Here is a 24,869-nt window from a genome sequence, read left to right on the forward strand (position 1 = left end):
AAACTTCTTTGAGTTACAGTCTCCTATCCACTTTTTACTTTCTTAGTAACTTTGTAAAGTCCAAATGACATGTAATAAAAAATACTGAAGTTCATTTTAAGAGATTATCTTAAAGTTTTTTTTTGTTTTTTTGTTTTTTGACAGGCAGAGTGGACAGTGAGAGAGAGACAGAGAGAAAGGTCTTCCTTTGCCGTTGGTTCACCCTCCAATGGCCGCCGTGGTAAGTGCGCTGCAGCCGGCGCACCGCGCTGATCTGATGGCAGGAGCCAGGTGTTTATCCTGGTCTCCCATGGGGTGCAGGGCCCAAGCACTTGGGCCATCCTCCACTGCACTCCCTGGCCACAGCAGAGAGCTGGACTGGAAGAGGGGCAACCGGGACAGGATCAGTGCCCCGACCGGGACTGGAACCTGGTGTGCCGGCGCCGCAAGGCGGAGGATTAGCCTAGTGAGCCTAGTGAGCCGTGGCGCCGGGCCTTAAGAGATTATCTTAACAAAAGGGCTTCTCCCTTAAGGAGGTAAAAAGAATCTTAGGCTGTTTCAAGAGTTTGTCAAAATTAACAGCAAATATACATACAATTCAGATGGGATAAACTATAAAAAATGAAATGACCAGTTCAACAGACTCAGCTCAAAACTCAATAAATAACAAAGCCACTATCATGATACAAGCATTTAATGAAAGTTTTAAGCTCTTTTGCTTAAATGAAACGTTAAAGTCAACTATTAAGTCAGAAGAGGGGAAGGGTGAATTGTAAAGAGATTTAAAATAAAAAATATGGGGGGCCAGCACTGTTACACTTAGTTAAGCCATAGTCTGCAACACAGGCACCAGTTTAAGTTCGAGCTGCTCCACTTCTGATCCAACTCCTTGCTAATGCACTTGGGAAAGCAGAGGAAGATGCCCCAAGTACTTGGACCCCTTCCACTGATATGGGAGACCTGGATATAGTTTCAGGCTCCTTGCTCGAATTGGCCCAGCCCTAGTCGTTGTAGCCATTTGAGGAGTGAACCAGTGGATGGAAGACCCCTCTCTCTCTAACTTTGCAATTCAAATAAATTAATTTTGAAAAATAAAAAATTCTTCAAAATGTAAATGGGTAATTAATAATAATATTTCCCTGGCCCCTCTTGCTGAACAAATTTAGTTTAATTGCCTTTCTCTAAGAAGAAAACTAAGAACAAGTGAAACAAAAGACAATTCACATATAAAATACTAAATAATGAATAGAAATAATATACTTAGGGTAGATTGTTTACCATAAACTTGCTCTAAACAGCCTAACAATCCCACTGATAGTCATAAATGCAAAATATACCCAGTGATAGCCAATTATTGAATTCCAATATTATATTGAGCCTATTATATCAAAACTAGCAATAAAAGAACAAAATCTGATCCACTGTTGTAAACAAAATTAAAACAACAGTTTCTTCCTATCTCCCTCAGCAGACTTTTCATTATTTATCTTCATTTTTTTTTTTTTTAAGGAAAAAAGTGATAGCTAAGAGGACAGGAGTTTGGCATAGTATTTAAGACACCACTTGGAATGCCCACATCCCATACGCAAGTGCCTGGGTTTGAGTCCCAGCTCCAGTCTTGATCCAGCATCCTGCTAATGTGCATCCTGGAGGACAACAGATGAAGGCTCAAGAAGTTGGGCCCTTGGTACCCACATGGGGGACTCAGACTGACTCCAAGCTTTCCTGGCCTAGCCCCGGCTACTGCAGGCATTTGGTGACTGAACCAGTAGAGGGGAGATCTTTCTCTCTCTGCCTTTCAAGAAAAAAAAGAAAGATGCCTAAGACTATGAGCCCTTTCACCAGACCTGGAAATGCCTGTCATATTTAGCTATCCCATGAGCAAAATTTAATAAGATTTCCAAATAATGAAAAGCAAAAGTGATCATAAATGCACTCATCACTACCATTTTGCCATGTTTTTCCCATCTAAAAAAAAAAAAATTTCATCAGTAGTATTTATTCCTATTTTTAAAAGCATACACACTTTTATTTTTATTCATTTGAAACATACTGCAACACGGAGAGAGACTCCTTAAATGCCTCCAACAGCCAAAGGCAGGAGCCAGGAACTCCATCTGGATCTCCTATACTGGATGGCAGAGACTCAAGTACTTGAGTCATCATCTACTGCCTCCTAGGACATTCATAGGAAACTGGATCGAAAGCAGACCTGGGGGCCGACACTGTGGCATAGCGGGTTAAGCCTCTGCCTGCAGCACCAGCATCCCATGTGAGTGCCGGTTCAAGTCCCAGCTTTCCACTTCCAATCGAGCTCCCAGCTAATGTGCCTGGGAAAGCAGCAGAAGATGGCCCAAGTCCTTGGGCCCCTGCACCCAAAGGGAGACCTAGAAGAAACTCCTGGCGTTAGCATGGCTCAGCCCCAGCCGTTGTGGCCATTTAGGGAGTGGATCAGTGGATATAAGATTCTCTCTCTCACTCTCTCTGTATCTTTGCCTTTTAATTTCAAATAAATAAATAAATGTTTAAAAAGAAAGAAAGAAAAAGCAGGGCCAGGGCTCCATTCCAGGCCCTCTGATATGGGATATGGGCTCCCCTATCACTGGCTTAACCTGTTGCTCTACATGTCCATCCCTGGGGCTGGCACTGTGGTGCAGTAGGTAAAGCCACCGCCTGCAGTGCTGGCATCCCATATGGGTGCCGGTTCTAGTCCCGGTTGCTCCTTTTCCGATCCGGCTCTCTGCTATGGCCTGGGAAAGCATAAGATGGCCCAAGTCCTTGGGTCCCTGCACCCACGTGGGAGACCCAGAAGCAGCTCCTCACTCCTGGCTGTGGATCAGTACAGCTCTAGCCATTGCGGCCAACTGGGGAGTGAACCAGTGGATGGAAGATTCTCCCTCTTGCTCTCTACCTTTCCTTCTCTATGTAACTCTGACTTTCAAATAAATAAATAAATCTTTTTTTTTTAAAAAAAAAAAAGATCATCCATGTTTGTTTCTATGTTGGTAAATTTGTGCCTGTAATATCAAATCAACAAATATGAGTACCTTCTATGTTCCAGGTTATTGTAGGCTGCAGGAAATCACAGACAGTCTCCAGTGGGTAAATTAAGATAGGTATCAGAATAATTATAACTCAAGGTAAAACAAATATATGAAGTATTGTGGTGGCTTAAAGGAAGCAGAACTGACATCCAAACGGGGCTTTAGAGAAATTTTTGGAGAAAGATGGCATTTGGCCTACGGGGCTTAAGTGATGGGTACTCGTGCTACTAGAACAATCTGGAATGCTAAGGAATGGCAAATGGAAGGGATAGTTAATCCAAACAAGCAGAGTTGTGAAGTCCAAAGCAAAACCAAGGAATAAAATATAAGGGTCACAAAGACCTATGGTGTTAGAGGGTAGAAGTCCTGAGTCTAAACATTAACTCTGCCACTCTACTCACACCAGCTGTATAACTTAGGAACAAATTGTTTAACCTCTCTGATTAAGTTTCCTCATTTGTAAAACTATTACCACATGTCTCAGCTGGGTTACTGTGAGAATTAGCCAAAATTATATAAAAGCATCTAGAACATAGTAAGTACTCAATAAATGTTAGCTACCACTAGTAATTTTATTGTATATAACAGGACTAAAAATACCAAAATACTGTTAGGTATATTTCACGGAACAACAAATCAGCAGGTTCTCAATGACATTTGGAATTGTCCTGAAAATAAGCAAACAAGCAACCAACCAACCATAGTGAGAAGAAACAGAAACTAAAGAAAAGATGGAAGCCACTTGATCATTTGCTCAGTTGTGCAAGGTTTAGGAACATGACAAACGGAAAGATGCCTAATTATATGTACACAGAGAAAATAATAAGCCAAACAGTACTGGGAATATATGAGAAAATGAACAAATCACACACTAGGACACTCAGAAACAACCCATTTGCTTCTCTGAGCTTCTGTGTCTAACGAAGCCCTTCCAACAACATGCCACCAAAATACTCAAGTATGATAAATTTCCTGTAAGGCTGAGCTATTCTGAAGAATCCCTCTGGTTAGCCCACTTCTCTTCCCCAAATAAAATGCACCTCTGAGAGCAAACACTGAAGAACTGTCTTCCTTTCAGCTACTATTTTGAATGCTTAAAAATTCCAAGGACAAAGACATTTCTATCACTTTATCACTGAATCACAGGTAATCTTTTTCACAAATAACCTACCTTTGAGAGAGATATCCTAATGGATTCCTTAGTTGAATGGAGCCATTATTTCAACATCATCTGTGACTCTTCATTGACTACAACATAGCTCTAACAAAAACTTTTAATTCTTTAGGGTGTAGTCTGGAGGCAATGAAATGAAGCAGAGATCTGAAGTTCATAAAACTGTACAGCGTGACTCAACAGTAGTACTGGGACCGGCGCTGCGGCACAGTGCCATATAGGCACTGGTTCGAGACCTGGCTGCTCCACTTCCCATCCAGCTCTCCGCGATGGCCTGGGAAAGCAGTAGAAGATGGCCCGGGAAAGCAGTAGAAGATGGCCCAAACACTTGGGGGAGACCTGGAGGAAGCTCCTGGCTCCTGGCTTTGGATCAGCGCAGCTCAAGCTGTTGCAGCCAACTGGGGAGTGAGCCAGTGGATGGAAGACCTCTCTCTTTCTGCCTCTGCTCTGTAATCCGACACTCAAATAAATAAATAAATCTTAAAAAAAAACACACACACACAATAAAAATGTAAAGCAATAGTACTCTATTCATACATTTTAACACACACAGGTTGTTTTTTTTTTTTCTTTTTTTTTTTTTTTCCTATTTTAACATTCCTAAAACAAAGATGCATCTCAGGGGCCGGTGCTGTGGCACAGCGGGTTAAAGCCCGGGCCTGCAGTGCTGGCATCCTATATGGGCACCAGTTAGAGTCCTGGCTGCTCCACTTCTGATCCAGCTCTCTGCTATGGCCTGAGAAAGCAGTAGAAGATGGCCCAAATCTTTGGGCCCCTTCACCCATGTTAGAGACCCAGAGGAAGCTCCTGATCGGCTCAGCTCTGGCCATTGCGGCCATTTGGGGGGTGAACCAGCAGATGGAAGACCTCTCTCTGTGTGTGTGTGTGTGTGTGTCCCTACCTCTCTCTGTAAGTCTTTCAAATAAATAAAGATATATATTTTTTTAAAATAGTGCCACCATGGAGGGAAAGGAAAAGCCTGTATTCCTAGAATTAACACTATCTTCTAGCCAAAGAAAAGATCTCCATCTTACTTGAATTAATGAGCCTACCTCTAATTTGTTAAAATTTTTGTGTTACTTAGTGTTTAATCCCTAGAGTCAACTAGATGTTGCTCTATGAAGCTACAAGAATATCTTGTAATTGGTATCCTAAAGTTTGTAATTTATACACAAATGCACATACACACACACTCTCAAGGGGCAATAAAATAGAAAATTTCAGCTATGGGGGGTCTGTGAAATATATTTTTATACTTCACAGGCTAATAGAGAAAATCTACAGGAATTGGTAGAGTAGTAAAACTTCTACTTATATTATTCTTCCAAAATGGTACTTTTCCACATCTGTTTCCATTACAAGGTACATCTTATTTTCAAGATCTACTGAATACAGTAAAACTTGAATATTACTTTTAGGGAAAAAATGCCTCATAATAGATCGCTTCTTCCTTAATGACAAACACATAACCACCACAAGAATTGAGCCCACAAAAAGCAAGTGTCTAAAAATGATGCCCAAGAATAATTACAATCAATAACTTTTTTCCTTAAAATTTAGCTATCAAAGCTGAACATATGCATATGTTATGACTCAGCATTTCCACTTATAGGCATATACCAAACTACATATATTTGTTCACCAAAAGACATAGAAAAGAATGCTCATATAGCTCTCTTTATACTATCTAAAAACTGGGAACTCAGACATCCACCAATAGTAGAATGGATGAATTATGAAAAATTCACGTAACACTATACAGCAATGAAAATGAAAAAAAAAACTATAATAACACAGATTAATCACAATTTCAATATAATGTTGAATTTAAGACAAGACAAAGAAAAAAGTATATACTGCATAACACCATTCATATAAAGTTCAAAACTGGCAACATACATATCTGGTATAAAATGTCATAACAGTGGTTCCCTCAGTGAGGTTAGAAAGATTTGGGACAGTGGTTTCTAAGAAGAGTTCATACTATTTCTTCACTTTTGTGAGTATTCATTGAGCAGTAGAAAAGATCTGGACATTTTTCTGTATGTGTATTTTATTTTAATAGACAGGAAAAAATGGCTGTAATGTCAGGGCTGGGCCAGAGAGAAGTCAGGAGCCAGGAGCTTCATCTGGGTCTCGCACATGGGTGCAGGGGCCCAAGGACTTGGGCCATCTTCAGCTGCTTTCCCAGGCACATTAGCAGGAGGCTGGATTGGAAGTACAGCAGTCAGGACTTGAACCTGCTACCCATGTAGGATGCAAGCACCACAGTTAACACACTACACCACAGCACTGGCACCCCAAAAGCTGACTTCAAAAAATCAGCAAAATTGACTTTTAAGACAGTAGAAGGGCTGGCGCCGTGGCTTAACAGGCTAATCCTCCACCTTGCGGCGCCGGCACACCGGAGTTCTAGTCCCGGTTGGGGCGCCGGATTCTATCCCAGTTGCCCCTCTTCCAGGCCAGCTCTCTGCTATGGCCCGGGAAGGCAGTGGAGGATGGCCCAAGTGCTTGGGCCCTACACCCGCATGGGAGACCGGGAGAAGCACCTGGCTCCTGGCTTCAGATCAGCACGATGTGCCGGCCACAGCGGCCATTGGAGGATGAACCAATGGCAAAAAGGAAGACCTTTCTCTCTGTCTCTCTCTCTCTCACTGTCCACTCTGCCTGTCAAAAAAAAAAAAAAAAAAGACAGTAGAAGATGGCCCAACTCCTTGGGCCCCTGCACCCATGTGGGAGACGTGAAGAAGCTCCTGGCTCCTGGCTTCAGATCGGTGCAACTCCGGCTGTTGCAGCCATCTGGGGAATGAACCAGCAGATGAAAGACCTCTCTCTCTGCATCTCTGCCTCTGCCTCTCTGTAACTCTGCCTTTCAAATAAAATGAAATAAAATAAAATCTTTTTTAAAAAGAGAATGTGTATCACTATAGATTTAACAACATTAAAATGATGAGAGAATACTATAAGTAATTTTATGCCAATATTATTTAAAATTATGCCAATATTATCTAAATTTGATAATTTATATATGAAAAAATTTCCTGGAAGATACAAATTGTCAAAACTGACTAAAGAGGAAACAGAAACCCTAAATACTTCTGTATCCATTAAAAATTTGAATTCATAATAAAAATAACCTTTCCACAAAGAAAATTCCAGGTCAAAAGACTTTATCAGTAAATTTTACCAAGCATTTAGGTGATAAACTAATCCTACATAAAGCCTTTCAAAAATATACCAAAAAAGAACACTTTACAATTCATTTTATGAGGCCATGATACCAAAACCTGACAAATTACACAGAAAGCAAACAAAAAAGCAAAGAAATGTGTATGGTTATCTCCCTATTAACATAGAAAAAATTCTTAACATTGGTAAACTGAGCCAACAACATATAGAAAGCATTATTATTTTATAATAACTTGGTTTTGTGCCCAGTTCCTAGAATAGAGCTTCTAAAACCTTGAAATTTCCCAGCTATCATGAGTATCTTCATTATTCATAGTGTGCTCTTGGACCACATCTGAATTTATGCGAAGGAAACGCAGAAGAGGCTGGTGATGCTGGAAAGACCAACCCTGTGCTCAGAGTGTTGGGGCTTTCAGTCACTGGTATCAGCCCACCGTCCAGGGAGAAGTGAGGTGCTGGGGACTGAGTTAAACCACATGGCCATTGATTCTATCAGGCCTACCTAATGACATTCTAAGAAAAACTTTAGAATCTGAGGCTTGTGTGAGTTTCCTGGTTGATGAACACCCTGATGTGCTGGAGGACAATACATCCTGATTCCATGGGGAGAAGGCACAGAAGCTCCATGTCACCCTAAGTGTTTCTTTATTCAGCTGGTCTTGATTGTATAATTTTATAATAAAACTGTTAAGTACAGTACTTTCCCAAGTTTATGAGGAGTTCTAACAAATTATAAAACTTGAGGGAGCTATGGGACCCCTCAATTTGTAGCCAATTTGTCAGAAGTGAGAATAGCCTAGGGATGCCTAAGCTTGTGGCTGGCATCTGTAGTGAGGCAGACACGCATCCTTAAATTTGTGAAGGCCAACTCTCAGTGGTTAGCTTCAGTATTCCCATATTACCAAATACAGCATGACCAGGTAGGGTTCATTCTGGGAATGCAAGGTTGGTGGAAGATTCAAAAATCATTTAATATAATCCTCCATATAAGAACAAAGAAAAACCCCATATTCTCTTCTCAAAAGATACAGAAAAGGCACTTGATAAAAACTCTTAATAGGGCAGTCACTCGGCACAACAGTTAAGAGGCCACTTGGGAGGCCTGCATCCTATACCACAGCGCCTGGAACTGGGTCCTGGCACCACTCCCAATTCCTGCTTCCTGCTGATGTGCATCATGGGAGGCAGTGGTGACAGCCTGACTACAGGTTCTTGTCCACAATGTGGGAGACCCTGACTGATTTCTTGACTCCTGGCTTTGGCCTGCCCCAGTTCCAGCTGTCACAGGCATTTGGGAAGTGAACCAGCAGATAGGAGATCCCGATCTTTCTCTCTCTCGGCCTTTCAAATTAATTTAATTAAATTTTAAAAATGCTCTTAGCGGCCGGCGCAGCGGCTCACTAGGCTAATCCTCCGCCTGTGGCGCCAGCACCCCGGGTTCTAGTCCCGGTTGGGGTGCCAGATTCTGTCCCAGGTGCTCCTCTTTCAGTCCAGCTCTCTGCTGTGGCCCGGGAGTGCAGTGGAGGATGGCCCAAGTGCTTGGGCCCTGCACCCGCATGAGAGACCAGGAGGAAGCACCTGGCTCCTGGCTTCAGATCGGCGAAGCGTGCCAGCCGTAGCACCCATTTGGGGGGTGAACCAACAGAAGGAAGACCTTTCTCTCTGTTTCTAACTCTGTCAAATAAAAAAAAAAAAATTCAACTGCATTTACAATAGTATCAAATACTTAAGGTTATGTTAAAATTACAAAATACTACAGTCAACTGACTTTTTACAAAAGTATGCAGAAAGTATAGTATTTTCTTTTTTTTTTTTTTTTTAAGAGGAAAGGTTTATTGTCAGTGGGAAAAGCCCAATGGGTGGGGGGAAAAAGGTGAGAGGATGAGAGAGGAGGAGAGCCTAAGAGAGATCAAGAGTCTGTGTTTGGGAACAGGTCCTTTTAAACCTTTGTGGGGGGGGGGGGTGTGGAGGTAAGTAGGAGGGGGGAGGGAGGGTGTGGAGGTAAGTAGGAGTAGTGAATTCCATTAGGGTGGGGGTGGAGCTGACACCAGTGGTTAGGCCATGGAGCTTAGGACAAAGCCTACCGTGCAATGTGGCAATGGGGTGCCAGAGCCTAAGATGGCATCTGAGGCACTGATGGCGCCACAGATAAGACTGCACCATTTTACTAACATTCCCCCTTTTTGTTTTTTATAAATCAAGTGCTGTATGGGATTACATTGGCCCAAAAGTCCAGGAGGGTGGAAGGGGCGATGGTCTATCTTCTATAGCTGCTTCCTGCTGACCTGGGGCAGCAAGTCTCAAGCCACTATCTCCTGGGTGGGGAGCCGAGTATATCTCTGTAGCAGCATTTGGTTGACCGCCTGGTTGGTGAAGGCTTTGGTTCAGAAAGTATAGTATTTTCAACAAATGTTACAGGCACTAGATGTCTACTTGGCAAAAAAATTAACTTCAACCCTAACCTCCCTCTTTTACAAAAATCAATTCTCAATAAATTTCAGATCTAACTATAAAACCTAATATTATAAAACTATATAAATTTTAGAGAAAAACTCTGATACTGAAACATGCAGATTTCTTCTTCAAAAGACACTTAAGAAAAGGACAAAGCCGCCGGCGCCGCGGCTCACTAGGCTAATCCTCCGCCTTGCGGCGCCGGCACACCGGGTTCTAGTCCCGGTCGGGGCACCGATCCTGTCCCGGTTGCCCCTCTTCCAGGCCAGCTCTCTGCTGTGGCCAGGGAGTGCAGTGGAGGATGGCCCAAGTGCTTGGGCACTGCACCCCATGGGAGACCAGGATAAGTACCTGGCTCCTGCCATTGGATCAGCGCGGTGCGCCGGCCGCAGCGCGCTACCGCGGTGGCCATTGGAGGGTGAACCAACGGCAAAAGGAAGACCTTTCTCTCTGTCTCTCTCTCTCTCTCACTGTCCACTCTGCCTGTCAAAAATTAAAAAAAATTAAAAAAAAAAAAAAAAGAAAAGGACAAAGCCAAACCACCAAGCAGAACGTATTTGGAAAAGACATACAGAATTGTATCCAGAATGTACAAAGAACTCTTACAACTCAATAAAAATTAGACAAAGATTTTAACATATTTCACCAAAGAAGACATATCAATAGCACATAAGCACATATAAGAATGCTCAAGATGAATAATCATAAGGAAAATATAAATTGTAACACAGTAAGACATCATGACAAAGTCACAAGACTGGTTAAAATTAAAAAGGCTGACAATATCAAGTGCTATCCCAGATGTGGAACTACTGCAAATTTTGTAATACTTCTAGTCAGACTGTAAAATGGCATAGAAACTTTGAAAATAGGCAGCTTCTTTATAAATACACACTTAATACATACAAGAGCCAGCAATCCCACTTAAGAGAAATGAAAATGTATGTCCACAAAAAAGCCAATTCATGAAGGTTCATAACATCTATTCATAGCTAAAAACCATAAGCAACCTAAATGTCTATAAGCTGATGAATGGGTAAATAAATTGTGAGAGGTCCACAGAGTATTACTGAGCAACAAAAAGGAGTGAACTGCTGATACATGGAATACCATGAATCTCAGAAGATATTATGCCAGATGAAAGCAGTCAGACATAAATGCAATATATGCTACATGACTTCATTTATATGAAATTTCGGAAATGGTAAAACTACACTAAGACATCAGAGGTTGCCAGAGACCAGAGGCATAAAGTAGAAACTGACTGTCTAGAGCCATGAAGTAATACTTTGAGGTTAATGGAAACAGTTTATGTCGCAATTGGCTCTGGTGGCTGTGTGATTTTGGTAGGATAGCTGAATCTCCCTGAGGCAGTAGAGGTGCCATCTTCCAACTGGCTGCGCTCCCTATTCCTCACCCCTTATCTGTTTATTGCAAGTTTTAAACAAATCATTTAATATGTATTCACTCATTCTACCTTTAGTTCTTACCATTTGTCACATGTTCAAGACTGTTAGGCAACTTAGACCACTGTGTAACCTTCACTACAATCCAGTTTGGGGACACCTCTTCTATCACTCATGTTCCTCATGTACACTGGCAGTCTCAGGCTCCTTCCAACCACAGGTCACCACTGAATGATCTGCTGTCTCTACAGTTTTGCCTTTTTCAATAAATTACCTATAATGGAATCATATAGTATATACTCTTATGTTTCTGGTATCATTCATTTCACATGTTTGTTTGTTTGTTTTAAAGATTTATTTATTTATTTGAAAGAGTTACAGAGAGGAGAGGCAGAGAGAGAGAGAGAGAGAGAAGAGGTCTTCTGATGGTTCACTCTCCAATTGGCAGCAACGGCCGGCGCTGAGCCTATCCGAAGCCAGCAGCCAGGTGCTTCCTCTGGGTCTTCCACAGTTCTGGCTGCTCTGCTTCCGATCCAGCTCTCTGCTATGGCCTGGGAAAGCAGTGGAGGAAGGCCCAGTTGCTTGGGCCCCTGCACCCACATGGGAAACCCAGAAGAAGCTCCTGGCTTTGGATCGGCACAGTTCTGGCCATTGCGGCCAACTGGGGAGTGAGCCAGCGGATGGAAGACCTCTCTCTCTCTTTCTGCCTCTCCTCTCCCTATGTAACTCTTTCAGGTAAATGGATAAATCTTTAAAAAATAAATAAATAAATAAATCTTAAAAAAAAAAAAAAACACCAAGGCAAACTTATTACACTTTATGCTCTAGTCTTTTTCATTATACAAAAGATTTTTTTTTTTTTTTTTGACAGGCAGAGTGGATAGTGAGAGAGAGAGACAGAGAAAGGTCTTCCTTTTTGCCGTTGGTTCACCCTCCAATGGCTGCTGTGGCCGGCACATCTCGCTGATCCAAAGCCAGGAGCCAGGTGCTTCTCCCGGTCTCCCATGCAGGTGTAGGGCCCAAGCACTTGGGCCATCCTCCACTGCCTTCTCGGGCCACAGCAGAGAGCTGGCCTGGAAGAGGGGCAACCGGGATAGAATCCGGCGCCCCAACCAGGACAAGAACCTGGTGTGCCGGCGCTGCAAGGTGGAGGATTAGCCTATTAAGCCACGGCGCCAGCCACAAAAGATTCTTTACAGTTCTCAGCAAAGACAATCGTAAATTGTCCCTAACTAATCAAAATCAGAATTACGGAAAATTGGTTGCTTTATCAAAATAGATGACTCGGGGCCAGTGTTGTGGCATAACGAGTTAAGGTGCTCCCTGAGACACTGGCATTCCATATGGGCACCAGTTCAAGTCCCAGCTGCTTCACTTCCAAACCAGTTTACTGCTAGTATGCTTGGTAAAGCAGAAGACAGTCCATGTATTTGGGCCCCAGCACCCACGTGGGAGACCCGGAGGAAGCTCCTGGCCCTGGCCATTGGAGCCATTTGGGAAATGAATCAGTGGGTGAAAGCTCTCTCTCTCGTTCACTCACTCACTCTCTCTCTGCCTCTACTTCTCTCTCTGTAACTCTGTCTTTCAAATAAATGAATAAATCTTTTTTAAAAAAGTTTAAAAAATGTGACTCACTGGTAACTGAAATTACATTATTCTATTAACTTGGAAATGTCCCTATCAAATGGTTTCAAAGCTCTGGTCATTTAGCCTTCAATTTCAGTGTTACCTGGTGTTATCAAAATACTACCAAAAATATTTCCTGTAATGAACGAGGCAAGGAAATTAAGCACCACATAGAAACCCTTTTACCCAATGTCATAAAACTAAATAGAAAGAAAATCCAGGGACAGGTTGTGGCGCAGCAGGTTAGGCCACCACTTAGGAAGCCAGCATCCAGTATCAGACTGCCAGGAGTCCTGGCTACTTCCCTTCCGATCCAAATCCCTGCTAATGTGCCTGGGGATCAGCGGATGATGGCTAGAGAACTGGAGTTACTGCCACCAACATGGGAGACTCAGATGAAATTCTTGTCTCCTGGCTTCAGCCTGGCCCAGCCCTGGCCATTGGGGCCATTTGCGGAGTGAACCAGCAGATGGAAAATCTCTCCAACTCTCACTCCTTCTCTCCCTGTCACTCTGCCTGTCAAATAAATAAAATAAAACTTGAAAAAAGAAATTAATCAAAAGAAAAGATATATGAACTGTAGCATTCTGATAACCTATAGTAAATTTTGCCTATAAACAATTTACTCTCTGTACTTTACATGGGACACAAATAAAAACGGCCCTGTTTATAGCATCTTACTGCCTTGTACCACATACCATTTCATTATATGTAAATGTCATCTATTTGAAATAAATCATGAGCCCCTCTCTGGGAGGGAAGCAAGTGTAGCAACAGTTCTACAGAAGTTCAATTAATTTGGCTGCTAATTACTTTCAGGACAGTTGTCTAAGTGCCTAGTGAAAAATGGAAGCAAACTGCAGAGAGTTAAAAAAGAGCAGTGGTAAAAAGGCATTAAAAGCCGATCACACAGCTCAACACTTGACAGAGTAGAAAAGGAGAGCATCAACACCACAAAATTTCAGGCTATGGTCACTAAGACTTAGATTTTAAGTAAATTATTAATGAAAACTGTTTGGTGATTCCAGAGAAACAAATTCCAGGGATTTGTCTTATCTTCTAGTTCTACCTGTGAGTTACTTAGCTCTTTAGTTCAGTTTCCTCATTAAAAAAAAGAGAGAGAGAGAGAGAGAAAGAGAATGTCGTGGCATAGTAGGCTAAGCCTCCACTTGTGGCACTGGCATCCCATATGAACACCGGTTCAAGTCCCGGCTGCTCTAGTTCCAATCCAGATCCCTGCTAATGCACCTGGGAAAGCAGCGCAAGATGACCAAGTACTTGGACCCCTGCATCCTCATGGGAGACCAGGAAGAAGCTCCTCGCTCCTGGCTTCAGATCAGCTCAGTTCTAGCTGTTACAGCCATCTGGGGAGTGAACCAGCTGATGGAAGACCTTTGTCTCTCCCTCTGTCTGTAATTCTACCTCTCAAATAAATAATTTTTTTTAAAAAATGGGGAAAATAATTTCACTTTACTTCACAAAACTGTTCTGAAATCCAAATGAGACCCAAGGTATTATTAAAGATGGGATCTATCCTTTGACACAACAGTTCTCATTCTTCATTTTTCACCCAAGGATCTAATGGACAAATACAAAGGTATGTGTACAATGATGCTCACAGCAGCCCGGCCTAGAAAGACAAAACCTTTGAAAATAACTTAAATGTCATCAATGGATGACTGTCTTAATAAATTATGGAACGCACATGACACAGTATCATATAGTGACTAGAAATAAATTTAGATACTTAAATATGAGCATAGAAAAGGGCTCAGGAAAAGTGAAAACAAGATTATAAAACCTTCAATTCAAAGAAGCCTTCTGTCACGCATCAAACTTGATCAGGTCCTCTGTTACACACCACCTAGGATCCTCTCGTTTTCCTACAAGAAGTTCATGCCATCTTGAAGTAATATATTTACATGTTTATTTGATAACATGTGCTTTCTTCCCTAGAAGGTAAGCTTCATGAGGAAGGAGAAAATACATATAGATACACACACACAAGAAAAAAGGTCTGCCAGTGTTTTTAAACATAGGAAACCAAAATTTTAAAAAATTAAAACATAACAACAAAATGCATGCTTAAATCACATCAGCACTACATATCAATCAAAGTAGGATCTAGAATTATATTTTATCAAACCACACCACCAAATATTTGATTAGATTAATATCTGAGGAACTATCCTCGCAGAAGAAATGACAAAAAAAATCATGCTACATCAGAAAGGAGGCAATGCTGTTTCATCTGAAAGGAGAGATCTAGAAGAGAAAGCTTTAATTCAACAGTCTTGTCTGGTTAAAATGATGCATGCATATACTGCTTAAAATTCAGGCTAGTACAAAAAAAAAAAAAACAAAAAAAAAAACCTCACCACCTCTAGCTAAAGGCTTAAGCAAATCACTCACCATCTCCTGGCCCCATGTGCTTTAATCATAAAATGAGTGACAGATAACATCTCACATGCATAGAGCAGAGAACACTATCAATGAAACCTAAATTCTTTCTACTCTTGTCATCTTCCACATCATATATTCAATATTTTGGCAAAAAGGCTTCTCATCAAATGGGAAAAAAAAAGTTGTCCTACTGACCTACGATACATGATCATGCACAGTCTCCTTCAAACAATACTTCCACAGAGGAATATAAGCGTAAGAAACCCAGCAGGACCAAACATATGCTTCAATGAGGCATTTAATGGAAAGCCTGGGTTTTAGTGTGAGGCATATAAATAATTTTTGACAATTTTTCATTTTACTCAGTTTTGTAGAAGACAGAATATCACAGAAAGATACCTCAAAGGATTGTGTTAATCACTCAACACATAAAAATACTGAAAAACAATACTGGTACTAAAATCACTAAGAGTTTAAGTACTACTAATTCCCATTTTTGTCTTGAAACTTTAGAAGTTTTACGTTAGACAAAGACCCAGAAACTGTTTATTTTTTATTTATTGAAAGATTTATTTATTTGATAGTTACAAAGAGAGAGGAGAGACAGAGAGACTTTCCATCCACTTTTTCACTCCCTAAATGGCCTCAATGATGGATCTTGGCCAGGCCTAAGCCTGGAGCTTCTTCCAGGTCTCCCATGAGGGTACAGGGGCTCAGAGTGTTGGGCCATCTTCCACTGCTTTCTGAGGCACATTAGTAGGGAGCTGGATCGAAGTGGGGCAGCTGGGATATGAACCAGTACCCAAATGGGATGCTGTTGCCGCAGGCTACAGCTCAACCCACTATGCCACAGCGCCAGCCCCCAAAACTCTTTTTTAATGAAGAAAATTTGAAAAACACAGTAGAAACTTCACAAAAATAAAAATAAGGCTTCCTTCAATTCTTCTATGAACAAATAGGTCCAAATTTAAGGATGAAAATAGAAGATATTACATGTCAAAGAAAAATCCTCTACAACAATCCTAGAGAAAAAATTCACTGCTATCTCACCCCTCCAAAAAAATGTAAAACCCATGGAAAAGCCAAAAAGGACATAAAGCTGAAAATATAAAACCACAATCCTTCCCCCCAAAATAAAACTAGGGGCAGGCATGTGGCTTAGCAGGTAAGATGCTTCCTGGGATATCTGTACCCATCTGGTGAATGATCAGCAAATGGGAGATCTCTGTGTATCTCTCTCTCAACTAAATTAAATAAATAAATTAAAAATTTTAATGAGATGGAAACATTTCTTTACAGTTTAATAAAAGTTAAAGCCTTGTGAGTAACAGGAAACAACTTTTGCTTTTTTAATGCCTTCAGTCTTAATGGGTGGAACTGAAATACTGCTGTTGTCAGATCCTTTAGTATCCACACAACAGAACAAATTTTACATCAACATGAAATTTAAGCATAAATTAGTTATTTAAAACAATTAGTATGTATGTGTCACAGCCTCATACCAATATTTACTGCCAATATTTGACAGACTTCTGGTTATTTTGTTTTTAAAGGTTTATTTATTTATTTGAAAAGCAGTGTTACAACAAGAGACAGAGAAATCCTTCATTTGCTGGTTCACTCTCCAAATGGCCGCAACAGTCAGGGCTGGGCCAGGCTGAAGCCAGAAGCCAGGCTTTGCATCCAGGTCTCTCACGTGGGCAGCAAGGGCCCAAGGACTTGGACCATCTTCCACTGGTTTCCCAGGTACATTAGCAGGAAGCTGGATCAGAAATGGAGCATACTGGACTCAAATCAGTGCTCACTTGAGATGCCAGCACTGCAAGCAGTAGCCTAACCCCACTGCATCACAACACCAGCCCAGAACATACTAGTCTGAATAGCATTTTATTTGCATGACAGGATGATATTGAGTATTCTTTAAAATTCAATCGAGGGCCAGCACTATGGCATAACAGGTTAAGCTGCCACCTGTGATGCTGGCATCCCATAAGCGTGCACTCACATGGAAGACCGGGATGAAGCTTCTGGCTCCTGGCTTCAGCCTGGCCCTGCGCCAGCCATTGCAGCCATTTGGAGAGTGAACAAGCAGATGAAAGATATCTCTCTATCTCTCCCTCTCTCTGTAACTCTGCCTTTCAAATAAAAAATAATAATATTAATTAAATGTAGGGATAGGCGTTTGGTATAGTGGTTAAGACACTGCTTGGGATGGCCACATCCCATATCAGAGTACCTGGGTTTAGAGTCCTGGCTCTTCTCCCAAATCCACTTCCTGCTAATGCACACCATGGGAAGCAGCAAGTGACGGCTCAAGTACTTGGGTTCCTACTACCTATGTGGAAGACCTGGAATGAGTTCCCAGGTCCTGGCTCTGTCTTGGCCCTATTCATTTGTTGTGGGCATTTGAGAAATGAACCAGCAGATGGGAGATCTCAGTCTCTGTTCCCCTACCTTTCAAATAAAAAATTATTAATTTTTGGCCGGCGCCATGGCTTAATAGGCTAATCCTCCGCCTTGCAGTGCCAGCACACCGGGTTCTAGTCCTGGTTGGGGTGCCGGATTCTATCCTGGTTGCCCCTCTTCCAGGCCAGCTCTCTGCTATGGCCCAGGAAGGCAGTGGAGGATGGCCCAAGTCCTTGGGCCCCGCACCTGCATGGGAGACCAGGAGAAGCACCTGGCTCCTGGCTTCGGATCAGCGAGATGCACCGGCTGCAGCAGCCATTGGAGGGTGAACCAACGGCAAAAAGGAAGACCTTTCTCTCTGTCTCTCTCTCTCACTATCCACTCTGCCTGGCAAAAAAAATAAAAAATAAAATAAAATATAAAAAATTATTAATTTTTAAAATTAAATGAAATATTATATAGTCAAGTACACTTTTTTAATATTCTTCCAACTTTTCAGTCTAATGCGGTAACTCTGCGAAAAAACATTCTGTTTACATTTAAGACAGTGTATCTGAAGTGTGAAAATCTCCCATTCCTTAAGAAACACCTACTCTACACAGGGCACCGTGATAGGTACTAGAAATAAATGTTTAAGCAGAACAGACTTCAATACTGGGGCCAACACTGTGGCACAGTGGGTTAAGCCACTGCTTGCACCCCCAGCATCCTATGTCAGACTGCCAATTCAAGTCCTCTATCGGACTGCCAATTCCGTTCCTAAGGGCTCCACTCCTGATCCAGCTTCCTGCTAAGGTGCCTGAGAAAGTAGCAGGTGCTTGGGTTCTTACCACCCACGTAGAGAACACGATGAAGTTCCTGGCTCCTGGCTTAGCCCAGACCAGTCCCGGCTGTTGTGTCTACTTTGGGAGTCAACCAGCAGATGGAAGATCTCTCAGTTTCTCTTCCTTTGAAATAAATCTTTTTTTTTTTTTTCTTTTAAAGAGAGACAATCCCTGTCCTCATGGAATTTTCAGCCCAATGAATGGGACACAAATTTAAGAAACAATCAGGTAACCATATTTTTATAAGTTCGACAAACACTATGAAGGAAAAGTGGGGGTGCAGGAAGTATGTGAAGACCTGACCCACTATGGGTAAGTTACGATTAAGCTAAAAGAAGAGTGTTATTAGATAAAGCTAACTTGACATATGGGGAAGAGAAATTATTTCCAGTGGGAAACAGAATATGTGCAAAGACCCTGAAGTAGAAGGAAATGTGATACACTGAAGGAATCCAAAGGTCAGCCAATATTATTCATGAGACTTGTGACTGCAGGGATACTACATAGGAGCAGTTATTACAGGTGTCCAGGTGAGAGATGATGGTAACTGACAACCAGGGGATAATAACAAAGGTAGAAGAAAATACGGCAGATTCAAAAGATATTTAGGAAGAAATCAGTGGTACACTGAAGCCATTGCTCATTTAGTTTTAAAAATGACAGACCTTTGTATTTTTCAGTTGTAAGATAAAACAGGTAAAGAAGTTGAGAATCTGAGCTTATCTTGATGTTCCCCAAAGAACAGATAGCTATTATACCTATGTTCTCTAATAGCAGTAACATCTTAGCAAGGGTGATTTTAGAGGTGTGCCAGAAGGCTATGACCAAGACTACAGGAAAATCAAGCATGCATTTAAAAAATAATTATATATTATAGTTCCCACCTCCCAACCGTCAGTTAGAAGGATCACAAGTGATAGAATTACTAGTATTTGCAAGGTACATATTTGTAATAATCACTTTTTTTTTCCCTCCATTGTACTTCAGCAAAAATAAGATTTCCAAGACTTAGGGAAAAGGAGGAATAGGTATTTATAATACCGTGGGTCAACTCTCAGCACAAAAATGTAAATAAAGTTTAAAAATTACAAAAGTCTTAATGAAGAAAAGAAGCCAAAACAGAAAACATGCAGCTCTACAGACAAATGAAAGAGCAAACTGCAAATCCCGGCCTTCGCCTTAGTGTGTCTGAAGGATGGGAACATCAGCCTCACGAGCTTGCTCAACTACAGGAGACCCCAGTTTCCTGCATTGAGAGCACCTGCCCTGCTACCTCCCCAAATGCTCCCCTGTCCCCCAGACTTCTGGGGACGTTAGCTAGCCAAGGTTTGTTCGGCCCTCTTCAGAATGAATCTTTATTAAATCCTTAGACAGAGTGTAGAGAATCAGGATAAAGGTTCCATTAATGTTCTTTTATCAATGGGAAAGGCAGCAGCTGCCGATGTTTTAAGAAAGACCTTTTGAAAACTTTGTATGAGACAAATCCTTGGAATTCACTGGCCCCCTGTAACAAAGACACTGGAAAGATAGCTAGCCACTAGCACAAGTTTTCAAAAATGGAAGCCAACTATGTCTAAGTGGGTGTATACAAGCATATCCTACAGAAACCGTTCTGCTTATAGGTCAGGATGTTCTCCCTTTATTTTTGCCTTAAGAGCCCCAACCTACAAGTTCTTACCCTTAAATAGAAGGTGAAACTTATACAGGGTGGTCTTCCCCTTCCTCCTTAAACCACAGATAAACCACACCCCGTAACTTCCTACCCTACCTACCTGTCTTCTTTCCATTAACAAAACTTTTGATCCGGCCTTGTATCCTGCCAGAGATAGGTCTGGTTTTTAAAAATTCCCCTTGGATCAACCTACACTGGGAAAGGGCAAAGCAAGCCCACCCAAGGTTACTTTACATGTGGCTGCGTGCAGGGACACTGGCTGCCAAGTCCTCTCAGCCACAGACCCCCCCATCAACAATCCCCGCAAGAACTCCTCCGGCTGCCCTTCCCTGGCACGCAAGGCCAGGGTATGCTCTCTAGGCGGTCTCGGCCACCTGGGGCTCTGGGATCTGCGTGGAAGGCCAGCCTCCCACCAGGAGGCCCCTCCCGCCAGTTCGCCACCCCAAACCTCGCCAGCCGGCTACCTGTTGGCAGTGCTGGTGTTGCTGCTCCCACTGCTGTGTTTCTGTGCCCGGCTCAACCTCCGTGGGGGCTTGGAGTGCTGCAGCCGGGGGCTCGGCATGGAGGGGAACGACGAGGCGTAGCCATGTTCACACTCTGCAGAGAGCAAGGGGGGAGAAAGGTGTAAGCTGAATCCGGACACGCCATCATCCACGGACCCGTGGAGTCGGGGGTGCCTGCAGTAACTGGGGTTTGAAAGCAGAAGTCAAAAGAAGAAACTCCCGGTGCCCGGACCCCCGCACGAGACCCACCGCCTGCAAGGTGGCCTCACGCCCCCTCGCCAGGGACTCCTCTCCGCACGCCCCCCTGCCGCCTCACGGCCGCCCCGGAGGCGCAGCTCACCATTCCCCCCCGCGCGTGCACCTGGCCCGAAACCTCTCGCCGTTCCGAGCACGCGCCTGCAAGCCCCACGGGGTCCGTGCGCTGCGCACCTCGCCAGCGCCCTCCCCGCCGACGGCGCGGCCGCCCTGCCCCGCGTCCGCACCGCCGAGCAGCCCCCAGCCCCGGCGTCTCGGACCCCGCGGCCCAGGCGTCCGCCTCCGCGCCCCTCACCACCCAGCCGCCCAACGGTCTCACGCACCGCCCCTCGGGGCAGCCCGCACACGGCGCCTCCTCACTCGCGTGCGCCTCCCCTCACGCGTGCAAATCGCCTCACACGCGCACCTCCACACACACGCGTGCAACTCGCCTCACGTGCGCACCTCCCCACGCAGGCACACACCCCCCCCCGAGCGCGTGCACCGCCTCTCACACGCGCGTGCACCTCCGCACACGCACCTCGCCTCGCAGGCGCGCCCTCCCTCACCCGCCGCACCGCACTCCGCGCGCGGGCTCCGGCGGCGGCGCCCCAGCCGTTACCTCGCTCCCGGCGCTCCAAAAACTCGGCCGCCTCCAGCAAGCGCTGCACGTTGATCATCCGCACCCGCTCCATGGGCACCGCGGGTGGCCACCGGGGCCTCTCCACTCCGCCTTCCCCGGCCAACAGGAGGCGCCGCAGGTGGCTACAGCCCCGCGCCGCCCTCGGACATGTGCGGCGGGCCGGCCGGCCAGTCCGGCCGCGGCTCGGCGCGCTCCCCGCCGCCCCCGGCGCCCCCACCGCCCCCGCCGCGCCGCGCCGCGCCCGCCGGCAGCCCGCGCGCGGTTTGTTTACCTCTCAGCGCGAGCACGGGGGAGGGGCGGGAGCAGCGCCGTGGCCCGCCCCCTCCCGCCCCTTCCGCTGCCCCCTGGGAAGTGTAGTCCCGCCCCCGCCCTCTGCACGCCCGGAAGCGCAACACGCGCGCCGCTCCGATGCGCCTGCGCCCTGTGGGATTCCGCAGGGGCGCTGGGAGTTGTAGTCTCTCCAGGGCAGAAAGACTAACGAGCTGCCGAGGCTCCCCCGCTCGTGGGAGGGAAAGATCTGCGCGAACCGCGGTAGGGTCATTTCTCAGCAGCTTCCCGCGGGTGCCTTGGGGCTGGAGTATTTCTGATGCGAAATGCCATTTTCCCGTCCGCTATCTACTACTAGGGTCTCACGAAACTTTGTGCCCCCCTGTCCTCATTTGCACCGGCAGGACACATTGAAACCCTCGAAAAGCCACAGTCGCTGCTCAAAACACGGGAACGTTTCGTCAGAGCCAGGCTGGGCTTCCAGAAGGCCCTTCTTGCACTTCAGCTCCCACACAAGTAGTTTTAAAAATCTTATTATTTATTTTTAAAATTTTCTTATTTGCATTTTTATTTGAAAGGCAGAGAGACAGAGAGAGATTTTCCCAGTTGCTGATTCACTCCCCAGATGCCCCCAGCAGCCAGGGCTGAGTCAAGCCCGAGGCAGGAGCTCAACCCGGGTCTCCCACATGGACGACAGGCACCCAGCTGCTTCAGCCATCACCTGCTGCCTCCCAGGGTGCACATTGGCATGGGGTTGGCTCAGAAGCAGAGTGAGGACTCCATACGCTCAATCTGAGATGTGTCTCCCAAGCAGTGACTTAACCCCTCTGTCAAACACCAGCCCCTAAATGTTACTTAAAAATTTTTCTCCTCTCCATAATCCTTCAGTGGTGCTTTTAGACTCCAGAAAAAACTCATTTCCCCCTATAGAAAACAGATATGATTATTATCCTTGACACTGAAGGCCTGCCTTGTGCCAGGCACTGTACTAGAAATACTGTGTTCAGTAAGGAGGGAAACAGGGACCGTGCTCCCAAGGAGCACATACATTCTGTAGGGCTTATTGTGAACATGAAATGAAATAATTCCAGCATTCAGTATACACTAGGCACTCAATCAGGGGAAGCTATGCTGCTGATTGTTTCCTCTTACAGTGTCCTGTGTTGACAGGTAACTAAGCAGTGGCTAAAGAAAGCACAGCCTATTAAAAGACTGCCTCTGACCACCACTGTCTTTCCAAGTCCTTCATCTAACAGGTCCCCAAAGTCTAGGCCAGGGTTTCTCAACCTTGGTATCACCAACAAGTTGGGCTAGACCATCCCTTTCTGGTACCAGCATCTCTGGTCTCTACCCAATAGATGCCGGCAGCACATCACCACCCCTTAAGCATGACAACCCAAAATGCCTCCAGACACAGCCAGGTGTCTCCTGAGGCATAAAATCATCCCCAATTGAGAGTAAGTGGTCTAGGGAAAGGATGGACAAGTGGGCCAGGACTGTTGAATGGTATGGGAGTGAGCTGGGAACCGTGTAAAAGTACCCGTATCTTCACCTGCTGGTAGACATAAACAAATAATAGGAAACTCTCAGTAAAGGGAGAATGTCCCTTGCCTGTGGCCACTCCTTTGGCCACTGCCAAAAGCACCTTCTTGGAATAGAAATCTCACCCTCTCAGAAATGTGTGTGGGCTTCACATTGCATTTAACTCCCTTTCCCTTGTACCTTTAGCTTTGCGCAGTGACTAAGATGTTCAGTGAGGTCACAAGTTACACAATTTTGCCAGCCCTTTTAACTATTACAGTTGATAGAACATTTAGGAACCAATAGATGTTCCATCAAATGCAGGGAGGCCCAAAATGGGAGTTCACAAGCCATGAGGGATTTTTTTTTTGGGGGGGGGGGTAAAGATTTTGGGAAAAGGGCTATACTTTTCCAGATGTTAGCTGGATCATTTCAGATCTGAGTTTCACCACTGGGTGACGGTAACAACTACCATCCACGCCCAATAAGGGAGATGTTGGGTAGGGATGGGACAGGACTGTTTAAAAGAAAATACCATTTACTCAGATCATCTGTCAGTCAAGGGTAAAAACTCCTAGACTGAAAGTTTCCACCACAGATCCCAAATTGCCAAGGGCTACACCAGGAACTTAAACAAAAAAATATTTACCCCATGACAGCTAAACGCATGTGATATGCAATCAAGCAAAGTGATGTGAACTGAAAATATACATGAATCCAATATGAGTTTAATTCCATGGATCATAGAGTCATAATAGGATGGTAAGCGAAGACTGGATTGATGCTTGGGGCCTATGCCCAGCCTTCCATAGTTGACATCCAGGTAAATTAACCACTCCATTTGAAGCCATGGCCAAGAGGGAGAGGAGAGATGGAAAAGTAGCCAGAGAGCCACCACATGCAGATATGTTGAAAATAGGAAAGGTACTAGTGATGGTGGGCAGTGTTCAGGGGTGGTTTATCTACATATTTCTAGCCTCTCCCTGTTCTAGCTGTCTCCTGGAGTCCTTGCTTAGACACTGACCACAAGGGCCCCCCCACCCCCGCACAAAGCTTAGGGTTTTATCCATAGGAGCCAGGTGCAGCCAGGGCCACCTTTTGCTCACATGAATCCAGTTAGCACGACAGTAGGGAAAAAAGGCTTCCAGAGTCTACTGACAAAAGAACCTGGGCTCTTATCTCCCTCTCTGTCTCTGTCTCTCTCCCTCCTCCTCTCTCTCCTTTCTCCTCTCTCCTCTCTCACCTCCCTCGGGAGTGTCATTTGAAAATGGAAAAAGTCCCCCCAGAGTCTTCCAGGCCTCTAACAATCTGCCTTCTGTAGGGACCAGGCACAGCTCTCAATTCATAGGGGTCCTTTCCCGGCACAGTTTATTACACACAAATTTCCAAGTGATTTATTGCAGATTCATGACAATGGAGGGTGATGTGTTATACACGTTTTCTGCAGATGAAAGAGATGGAGGGAGGGGAAGAGGCCATGAGGTTAAGTGGCAAGTCCAAAGCCACTGTGTCGGTGACACCTGG

General features: G+C 44.4%; 1 protein-coding gene across 3 annotated transcripts in view; it reads right to left on the bottom strand.

The window, feature by feature from the left end:
- MXI1 (MAX interactor 1, dimerization protein) overlaps positions 1 to 24,869 on the bottom strand; it is a 90,603-nt gene that overhangs the window by 52,825 nt on the left and 12,909 nt on the right. For 2 of the 3 annotated variants that reach the window (XM_062214862.1, XM_062214861.1), the window contains exon 2: positions 20,642 to 20,774. In XM_062214862.1, coding sequence (XP_062070846.1) covers positions 20,642 to 20,774 — 133 coding nt within the window. Of the gene's footprint in view, positions 1 to 20,641; positions 20,775 to 21,536; positions 21,692 to 24,869 lie in introns of those variants that run through there. The other variant, XM_062214863.1, reaches the window with a different exon arrangement.

The sequence above is a fragment of the Lepus europaeus genome, chromosome 17 (genome assembly GCF_033115175.1).
Source record: "Lepus europaeus isolate LE1 chromosome 17, mLepTim1.pri, whole genome shotgun sequence".
Classification (NCBI taxonomy): Eukaryota; Metazoa; Chordata; class Mammalia; order Lagomorpha; family Leporidae; genus Lepus; species Lepus europaeus.